This window comes from Chelon labrosus, assembly GCF_963514085.1.
Source record: "Chelon labrosus genome assembly, chromosome: 7".
NCBI classification, from domain to species: domain Eukaryota; kingdom Metazoa; phylum Chordata; class Actinopteri; order Mugiliformes; family Mugilidae; genus Chelon; species Chelon labrosus.
Window position 1 is genome coordinate 26,512,234 of NC_140343.1, and position 16,955 is coordinate 26,529,188.

Here is a 16,955-nt window from a genome sequence, read left to right on the forward strand (position 1 = left end):
TCATGCTCAACAGCCCACAGGCAAAGAGACCGTTTGCGTCAGTGCAAGGGATGCGGGGGTACAATTAGTGTCGATAACAGATGGCACGCGGCAGAGAACCAGACGCTGCTTTTACATTTTGATATGATCTATTACTTTATCCCTTCAGAGACGCAAACAGCCAGAGCAGGACGTCTTGGAAGTTGCTTCTGAATCACACATCGGCTCACGTTCCTTCCAAGTGGAGTGTGTGTGTGATGATGACAATATTGACGAAGTTGCAGAACCAGGCACCCCTCCCTTTTTGGATGATTCCAGAAGATCACAAGACCCATCAAATTACCATTTCCCCAAATCTTTAACAGACGTTTTTCTCACTGCAGCAAGACTGAACATACTGAATACCCTGTTAGTGTTGTTACCTGGGTAGCCATCTTGCCGTAGTCCACCCAGCGCAGAGTGGCAAAGTTTGTGGACTCTGCACAGTTGAAGCCGTGGTTGAAGCCAGCATGGTAGCCGTAAGGAAAAGTGATCATGAACTCCCCTTCATTCTGGGTTATCTGTTCACAGAAAAGGGGACAAAAACAGAACAGACTTTACAAATTTCTGATCTGAAGTCTAATACTTGATCCATTGTTACCCATGAGTCCCGCATAGACTGCAACTGCCATTAAGGTCTGGGGGATAAACAGAGAGTTTGACTCCTTAGAACCAACTTTTCTCTAAACTTTTCTGACTCGCGAGCAAAAGCTATTCAACCTAACGCGACTGCTGCTGCGAGTGTTGAGCGTCTTCCCACAAGCTCAGTGTTATTCTGAGAATGTTTTTTTAAAATGTGAGGACAAGTTAAACGCATTCTCTTTAAATGCGTTGCCCCAAAACTTAAGCCCTGTGCTCCTATGTCTGACTGTGGATCGCGGCTTCTTTGTGAAGCCTGGATCCCGGCAATCAAGAGACACATCAAGCCAGACAAGGTGACGGAGAAACAAGGGGCTGAGGCTGAAAGCAGGAGATAAACTTCCTTAACTAAAGGCAGTTGTGCAGATATCAAACGTGCCTTTTCGCGCTTGCAAGAACACGCGACGGCTTTATTTTTACGCATGAATCAGGAACGATACTGTAGGTGTGTAACATGTTGGCTGTGATAATGACGTCCTGAGGGGGGAGTGATGTGATAAATGGGGCGGGGGTGAGGGCAGGGGAGGGGTATTATGCTGACTGTGAGAACTTGTGAGTTTCCTGCTCTGCATTCGTTTTGCCATTCCATCTTTCATATTTTTTCCACAGTGAGAACTTGTGTTGCATGCTGAACAGAATAAAACAGGAAGGTGAATAGATGCCAATTAATATTCTATGACAGACAAGATCTTCACTCATACTGCATTATTACTACAACCAACATCAGTTGCGTAGTTGGTGTCAAAGCTGACTCCTTTAAAACAAGCCCACCTCTCCTGTAATTTGGTGTACTTGGGGAACAGGCGTATAAATCACTTCCTCTTTCAAAAATTATACTTCAAACTTATTTATTAATTAAGCCTTGTGAGTGTGATTCAGTACTGGCTGAAGGGAAAGTACCAAACCTTCTAACTGTAACATTATCCCCTGTACTAAGATCAAAATTAATTTTCTTTTCTCACGGGGACAAAAGAAACATAATGTCGCTACTCACCCTGTCAAAGGGAATGCCGTACTTCTTGAGGATGGATGGAGATATCAGCGTCATCTTGTGACGAAGGAAGGCGTCGCAACCTTGGGAGCTGCCAGGGAAGAAGCCTGCAGAGGGCGGCGGAGAGCACAAGTCATTGAGGGCATTTCTCTGAAACTTGACCCTTGGGCATCAGTTTAATTTACGTGTTACTGAGTTTAGTAGGCTAATTATATAATATGGGAACAATGAATGATTACAACACCACCACCAATATATGAGCAGTGCGGCTGTCAGGCAAAGCAAAAAAAAAAAAGTTCCATAAGACTAACAAGACATAGGATTGAAATTCATTCCTTGATCACTTAAAAACCAAATCAAATAAAAAAAGGATAGTTTTAAGATTAAAATGTTAGAGGGACAGCTTAGTGGGTCTATGGGAGGTATTGTCCTGCAGCAAACTGTACCTAGTGAGTGTACAGTGGACAGAAAAATGGAGGGTGTCAAGTTTACCAGTTGAGAGCACCAATGGAGCACTTCTTTACGAAAGCCATTACTTATCATAATCATTTTCTGGTCCCACAGTCCCCTGACATCATGATTTGGTCCCTATCTGTCAGCTGGCCCATGTGAACTTCACAAAAACTTGCAATGACATGGCATTTAAATAGCTACTAATTACAGCTAGGGCTGCAAGAAATCAATCAGTTTGCATAGACTGTGTCAATACATCACATTGTTTACAGTCATCTTCAGTTGTGGCAGCTCCCTGTGCCAGGAGTGCATCAATTTATCCTGTGTCCCAACAGGTCTGAAGCCAATTATCAAAATTGAGTGAATTCTTTGAACAAGCCCAAATAAAAAGGGGCAAGGCTTTATGAAACTGAAATATGCAGTAATTCTTCAGGATAGATGGAGTGTTAGCTGCAGCCCTAAAAACAGCACAGACATGGGCGACGCATGCCTCGTCCTAGACACATTACTTATCTCATTTGGGTAAAGCTTGATTTATAGTCGCGATGCAGACGGCAACAGCTGTGATTGGTCTGAAATACATTTCCTTGTTTGAGTGACTCAGCAGCCGGACGAGCACGGAAAATTCATCCTTGTTCAGCCTCCTACAAATGATCTACTCACACGTCTTCTCTATTTTCTCTGTCGCAGTGATTTCAGTGAATGTAACTGTAGTTTCACACTTCTTAGATCCATAGCGAAAGTATAGTCCAAACTTAAGATGGTTACCTCACTGAGGTAATGCTGTCTGTCACGCACAGGTGAGGTAAGCAGTGTGGCACGGGCATAACAGATAAAGCTATTGTACACTGAGCAGGCATAACATTGTGACCACCTTCCTAATATTGTGTAGGTCTCCCTTGTGCCTCAAAAAAAAACAGTTGTGACTCATCATAAAATGGACATGGTCCTTCTGAGGGTGTCCTGTGGTGTGTGGCAACAGAATGTTGTTGTTAGTGGGGGCCTTTGGGTCCTATGGGATGAGGGGAGGGGCCTCTGTGGATCAGACTTGTTCCAGTGCATCCCACAGATACTTGATCAGTTTGGAATCTAGTGAATTTGGAGGCCAGGTCAACACCTTGTGCTGCTGCCATCAAGGAGTGTCTTTGCTATGGGGTTAGGGGTGCGCGGTCTGGTCTGTCAGTGGTTTTAATGTTGTGGCAGATCGGTGTGTGTACAGTTGTATTTATCATATTACTGTTAATACCACAACCTACAAAAGAAAAACTGGTGTCAGCTTAACATGGATATGAATTCATTTACTGTCCAAAGTGTGAAATAATCACATAACTACAGTGCATGTAAAAGAGAATTTATTTGCCTAAAGACCTGTTTTATTTAATTAAAACATACTATTAATTTAACCCCAGGGTCACTGCTGTAGATTTCTTTGTAAGATGTTCCAGCTGTGCACCGTGAAAGACTGAAACTATTATTATTTCTGATAAGCAATGGCACACTCTAGCTGCAGGAACTTATCAATGTTAGTTTTTGAGCTGCAAAACAAACCCACTTCCTTAAGAGGACAGGCTGCTTTGAGATCACAATAAACCGATGACATTTTGGGCTTTCAAAGCCTCGACTCGCTCTCTAAAACAAAGGCTCACATTTGCTCTTGGAGACAGGGAGACTCAAACAGCCTCTGCATAATCAAAGGAAAAAATTTCTCCTCCATCACCCACTCTCCCACCCTTTACCGTCTGTACTCGCTGGTGCCTCAAAGGAGGGGGGGGGGTCCATCCGAGCCTCCACACAGTTAAACTTTAATGTTACTGACAGTATAATTGGCAGCCATTTCATCCTTCATTTTCGCTGCATTGTTTCAGCCTCTGTTCCACCCAACAAAGCAAGAGAGGGGGAGAGGGGCTCTACTCTCTTGTTGCCGTCCTGCTTGTTGGAGCTGATAAAGGTGAATAATGTGCCGACAGAGCCTGGGTATTAATCCCCATTAAAATGCAGCTCGCACTCTGAGCTCTCCACGGGGTAATATTAACTTAAAGGCTTCATTCTGTCCTTTTGAGTTTGAAAATTAAGTTGCTGCCTCCAACCTTGCACCTGCCTTTCCCCTCCCAATCCCATCCTGCCCACCCAACCCAAAAAGTCTGAATGCATGACACTAAGAGTGATAAGAGCAACGGCTGTATGTCGCTGTCAAATGTTTGGAGAGGAGTTTTCAAGTAACAAGACCATTGTCCCAGTCCCATTTGGCATTCCTGCTACACTCATAACTGTCTTTTAGGACCTCGTAAACAGTTGGCCGCCTGTGCTGACGACGGCTTTGATAGGTCAGTGGGTGCCTGTTAAATAACGTTGGCACTGATTCCCTCCTACTGCCAGCTGCTTAGATAAGAGGAAGGCTGCAGTCTGACTAACTGAAAGCTGACTGCTGCTGAGATGAAGACTGATTAAAGTGTCTACTTGCACTGATCAGGCATAATATTATGACCACCTTCCTAATATTGTGTATGTCTCCCTTGTGCCTCCAAAACAGTTGTTGGACATGGACCTTCTGAGGGTGTCCTGTGGTGTCTGGCAACAGAATGATGTTAGTGGGGGCCTATGGGCCCTGTGGTTTGAGGGGAGGGGCTTCTGTGGATCAGACTTGTTCCAGTGAATCCCACAGATACTTGATCAGTTTGGTATCTAGTGAATTTGGAGGCCAGGTCAACACCTTGTGCTGTTCTTCATGTTTTTTTGAGTTGTTCTTAAACAGTTTTTGTGTGTGTGTGTCTGTGTCAGGCTGCATCCGGCTGGGGATGGCTGCTGCCATCAAGGAGTGTCATCGCTATGGGGTGGGGGTAACATCCACTCGAGTGGAAGCTAAGGTACGCTCACCTCCCCCAGCGCCTCCTGACAAACTTCTACAGGCCATCTATAGAGAGCATCCTGTCCTACTGCTGCACTGTGTGGTTCAACAGCTGCAAAGAGGAAAACAGGAAGGACCTGCAGCGAGTGGCATCTGAGAGACATCTACATGGGCCAGCTTTAACCTCTCCTTCATAGACTGCTGTGCAATAACCCCCATATTTATTCCCCAGTGCACCTGCACTCAATAGGCATATTTGTAATATGGATACCATTTGCACTATTACTACTGTTTAACTGTTTACTGGTTTAAAATACTGCTACTGTGTGCTACTTTTACTGCATATATTGTATTTTATTGAGTATAGCTGCTATAGTTTTTTTATTTTTACGCTGCTATAGTTTCTATTTACATTGCTCCCAAACCAAAGACCTGCCAAACTGTTGTTTTTCACCGGACAATGACAATAAAACTTCTTATTCTTATTATTTACTTCTCCTGTCAGTGGTTTTAATGTTATGTATGATTGGTGTACAATAAGTGTTTCAAAACTGAAACTGGAAAGAATTTGAATCCAGTATTAAATCTGCCTGCTCTTATCAAGGAAAATTATTACTAACAAAAAACATAATATTTTCATTTACCCTGTAAATGCACGCCTCAGGTCATTGGTAATTATTCACTAAAACACATGTGGTCCCTCCATTTCATCCAATTAAGCACTTGAATCCACTGGTATTCCTAAAAACAATTTGTTGATGTTTAAATGCACAAATTTAATTAATTTTAAAAAGAGTAATTTTTCTAATGTATTCATCTACATACCAAAGTAAGCTTATACAAGTACTGGGTCGCTTGAAAAACAAGGCCCAAGCAATTACAAGTTAAATTTATTTTGCAATGCAACTATTTAAGCAATAAGCATAATTAAAGCTGACGAATCATTCAGGATTGTAAGTTTCAAATGTGCTCGAGGTAAGAACACAGTATTTATGGTCAACCTACAACAGCAGGTTTCTGTGTCAGCAAAGCCTTCATTATATACGGTGTTGTTTGTAAAAGTTGCCAATACAATGAGCCTGCCTCAGAGCAGACATTCTGACAAATCTGAGATGGAAGTAATAACAGTAATTATGGCCTCATTCCATTTAGGAGGGCCAGTAAGTCAACATGAACACCAGGGCTGGGAAATAGAAACAACTAAACAGAAAGATGCCAAGGCAGCAGTTCTTTTTAATACTGTTTTTGCAGCGTTTTCCAGGTACTTAACTTCAATAAGACAGAGATTAGAGGCCTAAGGTGAAAAGAAATGAGTCTCTCTTACTAAAGATGATCATGGTCAGAGAGTAACTAACAACATTAAAGGAGGATGTGAGTCATTTAGGTCTAAGTCCATTCACTTAAGACATACTGCTGGATTAATTTAGATTTATAGTCGCGCAACACTACCATAGTATAGAAATGGCGTAGCTCCAGAAGCATACAGTGTCGCCTTAAGCAGAGTTTATACCTCTACGGGACATAGCCGTTGAAGCCTACGCACATAAGTCTGCGCCGGTGCGACCCATTTATACTTGTGTGCTCGTCAGTCTGGCTCACTCTGTGAAAACGCCACCCAAACGCTAGACAGTGCAGTGTCTGTCTTGCCAGTCGGGTTCCTGCTTCCCGTTCCACTTCCTGCTTCACTTTCAACAATGGAGCTTTAAGCTTTCAGCAAAGACATACAAACGTTAACGTTTCCCCGATGTGTTCAGTCTTTACTGATCCAAAACACCATTGCCAACACAATAGTGACTGAGCCTATTAGCCACTGATATACAAAAGAAAAGACCCATGACCATTATCCTTAAAGTTATTTATTTGCTCCGCCATGGTCTCATAACGAATCGGAAATCTTTTTGCACGTTTCAAACAATGCTGTGTTTGCGTTATTTTTCCTACTGCTCCTGAAAGCATCTCTCCCTCCCTCACCTCCCCAAAGACGCCTCCTCCCCGACCCTCCAAACACACACCTGTCGCTCACCTGCTCTGTAATGAATTTAACCTGACGGAGAAAACGGCTCAGACAACTCACATAGCATGTGAAGCTATTTGTGTTGTTCATTACTCGCTTCATTATTACGGTAAATTGAGGATGGACTGATACATTATTTTATGTGCTATATAATGTATAAATAGTTTATAGTTGTCAAAGCCCCCCCACCAAAAAAAAAGGCAAAACAAAACAAAAACGCCAGAAATTTTGTGGGAAACACTGTATTTATCACTATATTTGTACCGCTGTCACAGAAAGATTCTCACTTTAAGGTGAACTGTAAGTGTGTAGCCATGGCAACCATTCACAAAGAAAGGGAAGCGCCTTGAGCAGTTGTGGCATAGTTACATATAACTAAATATTTCCCAATAAGAGGCAGTTATATGGTAAATTAGGCCACTTGCCTGCCACACTTCACATAGTGTGTGTTACCTATACGAGCTACTCCAATGCAAAGGGCCAACGACGGAGGCTACGCACTGATCACTGACTTGTTCTAAGCTCTTCAAAACAAGGGCAGTTTGTGTACTTACTTCATAAAGTTTGGATTAAGCAAATCTCCCTCATCATAACCAAATGTTCCACCTCACATGCAGCACTCAAGTTAATCCTCATTGATCAATATAAGGAATAAAAGAAAGGGAACGCGGGTGCCCAAAGGAGACATCTTCTGTTCCAGAAAGAGGGCAGAATGGCTTCACTTCACTACCTCTAATTTATCTGGCTCAGACAAGATTTCAAGATTTGAGATAAAAAAAAAAAAAAAAAACAATAAAAAAAATAAATAAATAAATAAAAGCATGGAAATCAGTAAAGAATGCCATGTGTAAGCATTTTAGAGATATTGTCTGACCTGATCCTCCTACTGAGTCAAACATGTCCAGGTTAGTCATTTTATCAAAAGGCAATGAGGACAGTTTTGCATGCATTAACAGCTTGCTCCTCAGCACCAGTAACATTCATAAAGACACCGTCCAGACTGACTGGGCTTCTGCAAAACAGCTGATGCAACTGACTTCACCACAAACAGCCTCTCCTCCATATTCAGCATCTACAACTTTCCACAAGTCACTGCACACATTAAATGCTTCAAGCTGCTCTTCCTTCTCAAACACCATTCTACCACAGCCAGGTGACAAAGAAATCTGTATGTCATATGCGACGAGAAAGTAGAGTATCAACATTTCTCAGCCACCGAACTCGTGTGGAAGATTTTTTGGTGCGTGGATCACTGCGTGCGTTGCACTGTTTACAGCAAGGACCATTTTGTTTGACAGAAAAGAAACTGCAGAAAGGTTGTTTATTGTGATTAGTAAATACGTCTAAACAGTGTTGTTCCTGCTGTGCTTAGGATGAATGAGACCGAGAGGTACGGCTTTGCTTTCTTTGCACGCAAGAAGAGGACCAATAAGTGTGCTTCAGATGCTTGTTAGTGCATGTGTTGAGTGTGCAACATGGGTATGATTTGATGCCGTGTGTTTGACAGTCTGAAGCACTTAAAGCACATTACTGAGACAGGCAGGGAGGCGTGAAGAAGCATCGGAGAGAGAGCAATAAATAGTTTTTAATTGAAAGCGGGTCCTCACCTTGTGCCAGCCTCTCCAGCCTCTTGCCGTGCTCAGGCGGGACGGCATACCTGCAGATAGAGGAGGAAAGGGTGATCAGTTTGGTCTGTTTTTTTTAAGAAAAGTGGATTGACATGAGTTGGACACGTCTTCAACGTCAAAAACAAGCTACAGTTAGTTCATGTTTCTTATAATATAGACAAGTGAAATAAATATCACCAAATAAATGCATAGGTTTCTCCATAGGCTGATGAGCTACAAGCAATCTTCAACTCTCCCTCAGGTATACCTGCAAAATCACTTCCCATTTGGTCAGAGGATTTTTTTTTTGTCAAAAAGATGTGACAATGGTAACTGTTGGCAACAGGTCAGCGCAATGTTTCTTGGCAGTAAAGAGAGTATGATGAAAGTACCATTTCTGCTGATGATTTCTAATGGTATTAAATTAAATATAATCCAGGTCTGTTCAAACTGAAGGCAAAGCAAGTTGTTGAGACAGCTGAATAGTATATTAAAGAGCAACTACAAGTGGAGCAACTCGCTGTGCAAAATGAAGAGGAGACATGACAAAATGAGAATTTTAGCTTCAACTAAAAGAAAAAAAACAAAACATTTATACACAGAGATGAGCACGGTGTAAAAGAAAAGAAATAACAAAAGATGTAAGTTTCTGTTATAATTTAAACACCAGCCAGAGGCTGAGCTGTCACACAAACAGCACAGGCAAGGGCCATCAACTACATTTGTCCAAGGGCCAGAATTTTTCTCGGCAGACACTGCAAAGGCCACATGCTCTCATAAAATAAAATAAAATAATATAAATATTGTATCCTTGGTAATATATTATTATTTGATATATTAATTTTCCTTCTAAATATATGTAATTTTTAGCCTTTGTCAGCGTTAACAGACTCATATTACCTGTGCTGCCACTAGGGGGCGATAGCGACATTTTAGGCTTCATATCAGTGAGGCTGTGAATCAGTCCATCACGTGCAATGTTACATTTTTTGGCTTGCCCCCAAGAGGATGACACACTGAAGACATTGGCCATGTATGTGCTCACCATGTTCGGATAAACTTACACTTGTAAAGCTGCTTTCTTAAAAACGCATGAGAGGAACCGACTGTTAAACCAGTTTTTAGAGGACTGCTTGCATATTAAGCCCAATGTTAAAAAAAAAAATAGTGCTGGAGGGGAAATGTAAGTTCTACCATTAACCTAACGTGAGTATTTCAGTGTTGTGATTTACTTAGTCTGACTTTATTTGTTCACGGGCTACTTTAATTTCATATAAATAGTTCAATTTGTAATAACTAAGGCCTGTCGCTTTTATTTGTCATTTGTATCTACTGGCAAATGAGCCACGCTTACCAAGCTCTTCTGTGTTACATTGACAGTTGTTATTGAGATGCTGCAATTGTGCACGATTGTGTGGGTTAAAAAGTCTAGGCAACGACATTTGTGAAAAACTCTTATAGATAAAATGAGCATGTGAAATTATAAAAGAAACGTTAACTGAGAACAACAAGTTTATGCTCATCTTTGATTGAAGGCACAAGCTACTTTTCAGAGGGCGTTTGATTCATTTGATTTAAAAAATAAATAAAAACGGGTACATATTCTTGAATTCAGTAATATTCTGGGGGCAAGATGGGAAGCTCTGGCAGGCTGGATGTGGCCCATGGGCCTACCAGTTGACGTTCACCGAGCACAGGTATGTGTTGCTGGCTACCTACACTACCTAACGTCCAAAAAAGAAAAAAAAAAACAGACTGCAAAGTTACTCCACTAATCAAATTTGCTTAAATAAGAGGCTATTTACTCTGAACATACTGAAAGAATTGAGGTTGACACAACAGGCTCATTCTCTAAAAGATGAGCTAAATAAATCCACTGTCTTGCTGCATAACCTAAAAGGGCGAAAAGGGAGAGAGAGAGTGTGGTGTTGGGAAAGATAAAATGACTGGTGAAGGGCAGAACCAAGAGAAATTACTGTTTTGGGAGTGCTGGGTTATTTCTCAGCCCTCAGCACTTACCGGTTTTAGAAATGAAATTGCCCATGACGTACCCTTCATCATCGCTCCCCCCAATTTTCTTTCACACATGAGCACATCACGCCGAGCAATCACTATTCTTATCAATGTTTGAGGGGAGGCGGCTTTACGTTTTTCTACCATATTACTATAAACTCCTCTTCTTTTACAGCTTTGTTTTTTAAGCGACTCTTTGACTGCGTATCTGTGCAAATTGGCCAACACCTCATATTAGATTTTAATATTTCCATCTCATTACTGTGGAAATACAGTAACCCTGAGGCTTTGGTTGTGTGTTGTGTTGAGCCATAGTGTTTGTACTGATAATAAATGAGCTAGGCACCGTGAGGTGTGAGGTACAAAATGACCGACGCCACATTTCTAAAGCAAGTTTATTAGTAAAACATAATGGGAGGGTGTCTGCAGAGCTCAAATCTAATCTGTCCATTTGTGAAGTTATTACATACTCTTTATTACTGCAATTATTTACTTTCGGCTGTTCAACCCCCCCAGAGACCAGAGGCAATGAACTATGGGTAGTCGAGGAAAAAAAAGCCTACATCTCTCCTTTCTTACCAAAGCCTCAACAACAACAGCTAACTGAGACAGAGAAGAAGAAAATGAGAAAGAAACAACACGGACGAGAGATGGCGAGAAGCAACAACACTTAATGAGAGAGAAGAAGAATGAGCAAGAGCCTGACAGCGAGGGAGAGATAAAAAGAAAGAAGGAAGAAAGAAAAAAAGGGGGGGGGGGGGGTAAAAGAAGTCCATTTCAGTCAGAGGTGCCAAAAACATGGTGCCACACTGCCACCTGTAGACAAAAGCTTGGACCGTCAGAAAGGCAAAGCTTCCTCCAGTGTTATTATGGATCTACACCTGTAACCACGCCATATGGAAACAAGGAAGTGACATCTAACAGGAATTTTATGAACTGGAATTTAAGTTATATGGTGTGTTTAGAAAGTAAATGAGTTTACCGTCTGTATCTTTGTAAAAGTTTTAAGACCAAAATCTTCCCGTGTGAGTGACCTTGTGTCTAATTTGTACATTTTGTACCTACACATAATGGCTAATGAGGAGGACGATAAAATATGAATGAGGTTTTACGATCAGAGTTATAATTTGTCCTGTGGCCATAAGACAAAGGACAATGAAAATTAATAACTTCCGACTGCTGGTGGTGGTGGTTCCCATTATCCTTCAGAGTTAACTGAAAACTTTGCATATATTTCAACTCTAATCTGACCTTGGGTTATGGTTTCTCATAATAAAACTCACGCTGCAATTGGCCAACAGGCTTCTCTCGAGTGAAAATATGAGCAGATATAACACAGAGACTTCATCTCCGCGTGCATCAGCCTGCCTCATTAATGTTTGACGATATAATTGCACCGTAGCCCATCAATGGGCATGTATTACACCGCGCAGACTGCGCTGCACAACCTTTCAGATGTAATTTAAGACATTCTCGCAAAGCATTACTGTGTATTGTGAACACTCATTTGTGTGCAGCGACACATTGCAGATTTATGGCTGTGTAAAACTGTTTTGGGAGGAAAGTGACATGCATTACAGCATTTGCAAACATATCAGAACTGAAGATGAAATTGAGTTTCTCATCCTACTCCTGAGAACACATAAGTTTGTTTCCTAAAACATTTTGAGTATTGCTTCAAAAAGGTGCTCTTGTGCTTGGGAAACATCGCGCTGCAGCTCTTCGCGTAAATGTGCACGAATTTCAGGGCACGCTGCGTCACAGAACATCCCTCAGACGATCCCCTTCCATCCCGGCAGCAAACTAAACAAATCAGCCGATCAGCGTGAGTTCTCCCGCTCCCCTCCCTCCCAAGGCCCCAGTTACCACGGCAACAACACGTAACGTCAGTCCGCCAGCAGAGAGAGCGAGAGACTCACAAATAAAACCCCGCACGGCAAATGAAGGTTTGAACTTTTACACCTCTCTCAGGAGGAGGAGTATGATTTATCCGACGTGGGGTTGGGTTCCTGGCGTGTGGAATTGAGGAGTTGGGGCAGCATGAAGCGGGCGGCACGCAGCATGTGTTAGTGTGTCTTACACGGCTGCGGGCATGTCACACATGTACGTTCTTCTAATTTAATCGGTTTCTAGTTCAGTGTCATGTGCGTTAAAATGAACCTCGCTCGCAACCGCTCTAAAACATGATTCCCCTCATGACGGGAAGCTGAGGATGATTACGTGCTAATGACGGTGTTCACAGTGAATGTGAAGTACAAAAGTGTGCAAGCAGAGTGACTAGATGGACACTCCCAGCAGATAATCGTCGTCTCTCTTGGAATTTTCTTAAAACCAGAAAAAAAAAACAAGTGTGGGGCCCATAAAGGCACTTTTAATTACTCCAAACACTAAGTCTAAGTCCAGAACGTCCCACATCCAACATCCACACTGCACTTACAATCCAGCTAATATGCAGATCCGTCAAATGTGAATTGCTCAGAACCATGGGACAACACAAAGGGTGGATGGATTCACAATGAACTTCTCCACTCCCGCAAAGTTGCAGCTAGGCTACACTTCAAAATATCTCTTTCAATTCTCTTTCGTCAGCCTTTTCCCTACGTTCCTCTCACATGCTTGCAGGCTAATCTTTTATCTGACAGCAGATCTACTGTTGTGTGTTGGGGGAGAGCGGTGATTGAGAGGGTGTCAGCGCTGAAAAGGGAGGGGAATGCGAACGACGGAGGGGTAAAGATGGAGAGAAAGTGAGTGGCAGCTGAGCTACACGTCCACCGATGCGTGTGTGAGGCAGGAGTAGTTACGGTGAGGTCTGATTTTGATGGGAGCAGAGTTGCGGGGGGATTAGAGTTAATTTCACAAACGGCTGCACTATAAGAGGAGAGGAAGAGAAAGACAAAGGGAGCATGTGTGTGTGCGCTTTAAAGGAGCATGTTCTATTTAACAGCTGGTTATTACTCTACCAGCAAAAGCATTAAAATGAAAATGACTCAAGTTTCAGGAAGAAAAATACAGGTGGCAGGGTTTGGTGTGAGGCAACAGGTGACAAACAGAACAAAACCAAGCAAGAGAATTCAACAAAGCAAGAAACAAGTGGGGGGAGAAAGATGTTTTAAATGAATGGAGTACATTCAACCATCTGAGAGTTAATTAGTCTTAAATGTCAGGGATGATGGTAAGAAGAAGAAATAAATGCTGTATGTATTATTCTGACGGGAGCTGCTCTCAGCACGGGTGGATGTCAACTATAAAAAAACCACTTTGTACGATCACTGTATCTATCAGCCACAACATTAAAACGACACCCCATAGCCATGACATCCCGAATGCAAGGATGCAGCCTGACACAGACATACACACAAAAACAGTTTAGGAACAACTCAAAAAAACATGAAGAACAGCACAAGGTGTTGACCTGGCCTCCAAATGCACTAGATCCCTAACTGATCAAGCATCTGTGGGATGATCCACAGAGGCCCTTCCCCTCAACCCATATCACCCAAAGGCCCCCACTAACAACATTCTGTTGTCAGACACCACACGACACCCTCAGAAGGCCCATGTCCATTCCCTATGAGTCACAACTGTTCTGGAGGCACAAGGGAGACCTACACAATATTAGGAAGGTGGTCATTATGCTGTGGCTGATCAGTGTATTTTGCCAATTATATTTGAAAAGTGTAATACACTGGACATTACTGACCTACTTAATGCTATTTTAAATGCAAAACCCAAACAGCATATCTGTTTTCTCTTTACATTCTCCATAGTATCCCCAAGAAATATAAATTAATGAATCCTATGGAGAAAAAAAATTGAACTGTTACAATACTCCACCAGTTGAGCATTGGTACTGTGTAACACTTACTGTTGTCATGATGGGAAGTTAATATTAAAAGATCAAAAACTGCAGCAGAAGCAATGACTAACCCTAACCCTTTTTATTCAAAGTATTTTCCTTATCCAAACCCACCATGTACATATATACAATGCAACTTTGCAGGTTATGCTGGCAGCAGTAGAAGCTAGATGATTTGCAAATAAACTTTAACGTGTACAATCAATGGTAGTATATACCTGCTTAGCAATTTAGCAACGCATCATAATCATGCGATAAATTACATGCACGCATAGACCTGCACAGTGCCACCACAGGCTCAGCCCATGTGACACCAGACTGAATAGCAACCTAATAAATGCCATTTTGTTTTCCTCTACACACACAAACATACACTGACATGTAGTGATATATACCTCGCTCTCAGGGAGAGGTGTGAATACAAGATGATTCTATCACATGATAGAGAGAGGGAGCTGTAACACACACACACACACACACCTCATACAACTCCAGGAGGTGGACGGGAGAGGGCATAGAGAGCATACTGAGGAGGAGGAGAAGAAGAAGAAGAAGAAGAAGAAGAAGAAGAAGAAGAAAGGTGCAAGACCAAAGTGAGCAGGAAAGCTTAGAAACAAATACAAACGGAAATATTCACAAAGGTAATACTGTATTTTCGAACGCTGGTTTGGCTCTGCTCGCCCATTCTTATAAATAACCTTCATATTCACCACCAATACATAACCCTCACTCAACCAGTGTTCTGACCCATAATGGCTGCCATATCTCACACAGGAATAGGAAGATTTTGTTTCTGTAAGATGCTACTTGGCCATCAGATGGTGCTGTTAACCCATGTAACACTACTGATACGGTCACGCAGGCAAGCTGCTGCTCGCCATGCAGCATCTGATACATGATCGGCTGATGCAGTTTCTTGATTGCAAAAAAATTAAATTAATCCTATCCTTTTTATAGTTGACATCCGCCCATGCTGAGAGCACAGATGTCCCTACGGACAGATAAATGAATAAAAATGGCCATTGCAATACTGCCTCCCGTTTTGAAGTATGTAAAAGAGGTGGTTTTTATCATTTGATCTTTCAGGGCACGTTGTAGAAACTGAAAATAGTGTGCAGTCACATTTTAAATAATTTTAAAAAAGAATTATTGCAATAGGAATGAGTAATTTGTAATATGCAGAAACAAACTGTTTTAATGTTAAAATACTTTAATAATAAATGTGTAGACTATAAAAAGTATGACTGTGTAGTTGTAGAATAAAGGGGTGAGGGGATCATTATGAAATCAGCCAATCACAGTTAGGGATTCTGTTCGATCAGAAATTATTGTAAGATGGTTTAAACCGTCTTTGGATATCCTGGATAAAGAGACAATCTCTACTGTTGACATCTGAAGTAAATACACAACCACTATCAAACAATAAAAGCTTAGAAATAAAAGTGACAACCCCCAGGGCCATACAAAAGGTCTCAGGGGAAATAAAAGGTGACTGACCAGGACTTGGACTGTCCAAAGTGAAGGTAGTTGATGCTGTAGAGGTCCATGTCCTCAGTGTGCCAAGCAAAGGTGGTCTTCCACATGCCAAAATACAGGTAGGGAGTGTTGACGCCCTCAATGACGATCCCACACTCCTGCTCCACCATATCCAGTAGCGTGTTGAGGTGGCCAATGTTCCACTCTTGAATGTCCTGGACAGGATAACATTCACATTTATGACTGGCATTTACGGTGTAGCCTATACCTACACTACACTCAAAAGGGTCACCACGATTTATAAAGCCTGTCAATGGCCACTAGATGGTGCTGTAGACAACATAAAAGTGAACTTGCTAGCTGTCTCATCAATGAACTGATGTGTCAGTCACTGAGCATTTTGGTGGAAAAATATTTCTTGATTCTGACAACATCTCTTACAGCTTTATCTTTTATTAAAGACTATAACACAGTTAAAAAGTATCCATTGATACATTTCTTGAACTGCACTGGATTAAATTCTGATAATCCGTAAGTAAACCAACAATTCTGACAAATGCCAATTAAAAGTCAACTGTAGCCAGAAAAAGATAAAAAGCTGAGCTATATTAACACATGTGGAACTAAGCCTTTTTATGACCTCACTGAGAAATAACTTACATGAAAATATTTAGCAAAGAAAGGCATCATCTTTAATCAATAAGCAGTCAAACAAAAGGTCCTCAGGATCACACACAGCCCCTCACCTCATCATAGATGGAGCCACTAACATCTGCACCGTAGATTGGTGACACAAATGTCAGGTTCTTCCAGTACTTCCTCTCCAGGTCGTCAAAGTCCTTGTGGCGCGGTGTGCAGTACCTGAATACAGAGCAGGAAAGATAAGATTGTAAGCAGTGAGTGAGGACAAGGGCCTTTAACCATGAGCAGTTCAACAGAGGGTCAGTTTTCAGTCACAAGCATAAAGCCTGTTGAACTAGCGTTCACTAGCACGTTTCAGGTCTACCAACACCAAATAGGATCCGTGTATGTTGTTATCCATC

At 41.8% G+C, this 16,955-nt stretch overlaps 1 protein-coding gene across 1 annotated transcript in view; it reads right to left on the reverse strand.

Moving 5' to 3' along the window:
* Positions 1–16,955, reverse strand: part of kdm4b (lysine (K)-specific demethylase 4B) — a 46,960-nt gene that overhangs the window by 23,868 nt on the left and 6,137 nt on the right. The window contains exons 4-8 of the mRNA XM_084548200.1: positions 16,659–16,773; positions 15,934–16,127; positions 8,568–8,617; positions 1,652–1,755; positions 402–539 (exon numbers count right to left, since the gene is read on the reverse strand). Of these exons, the coding sequence (XP_084404326.1) occupies positions 402–539; positions 1,652–1,755; positions 8,568–8,617; positions 15,934–16,127; positions 16,659–16,773 (601 nt within the window). The remainder of the gene's footprint in view (positions 1–401; positions 540–1,651; positions 1,756–8,567; positions 8,618–15,933; positions 16,128–16,658; positions 16,774–16,955) is intronic.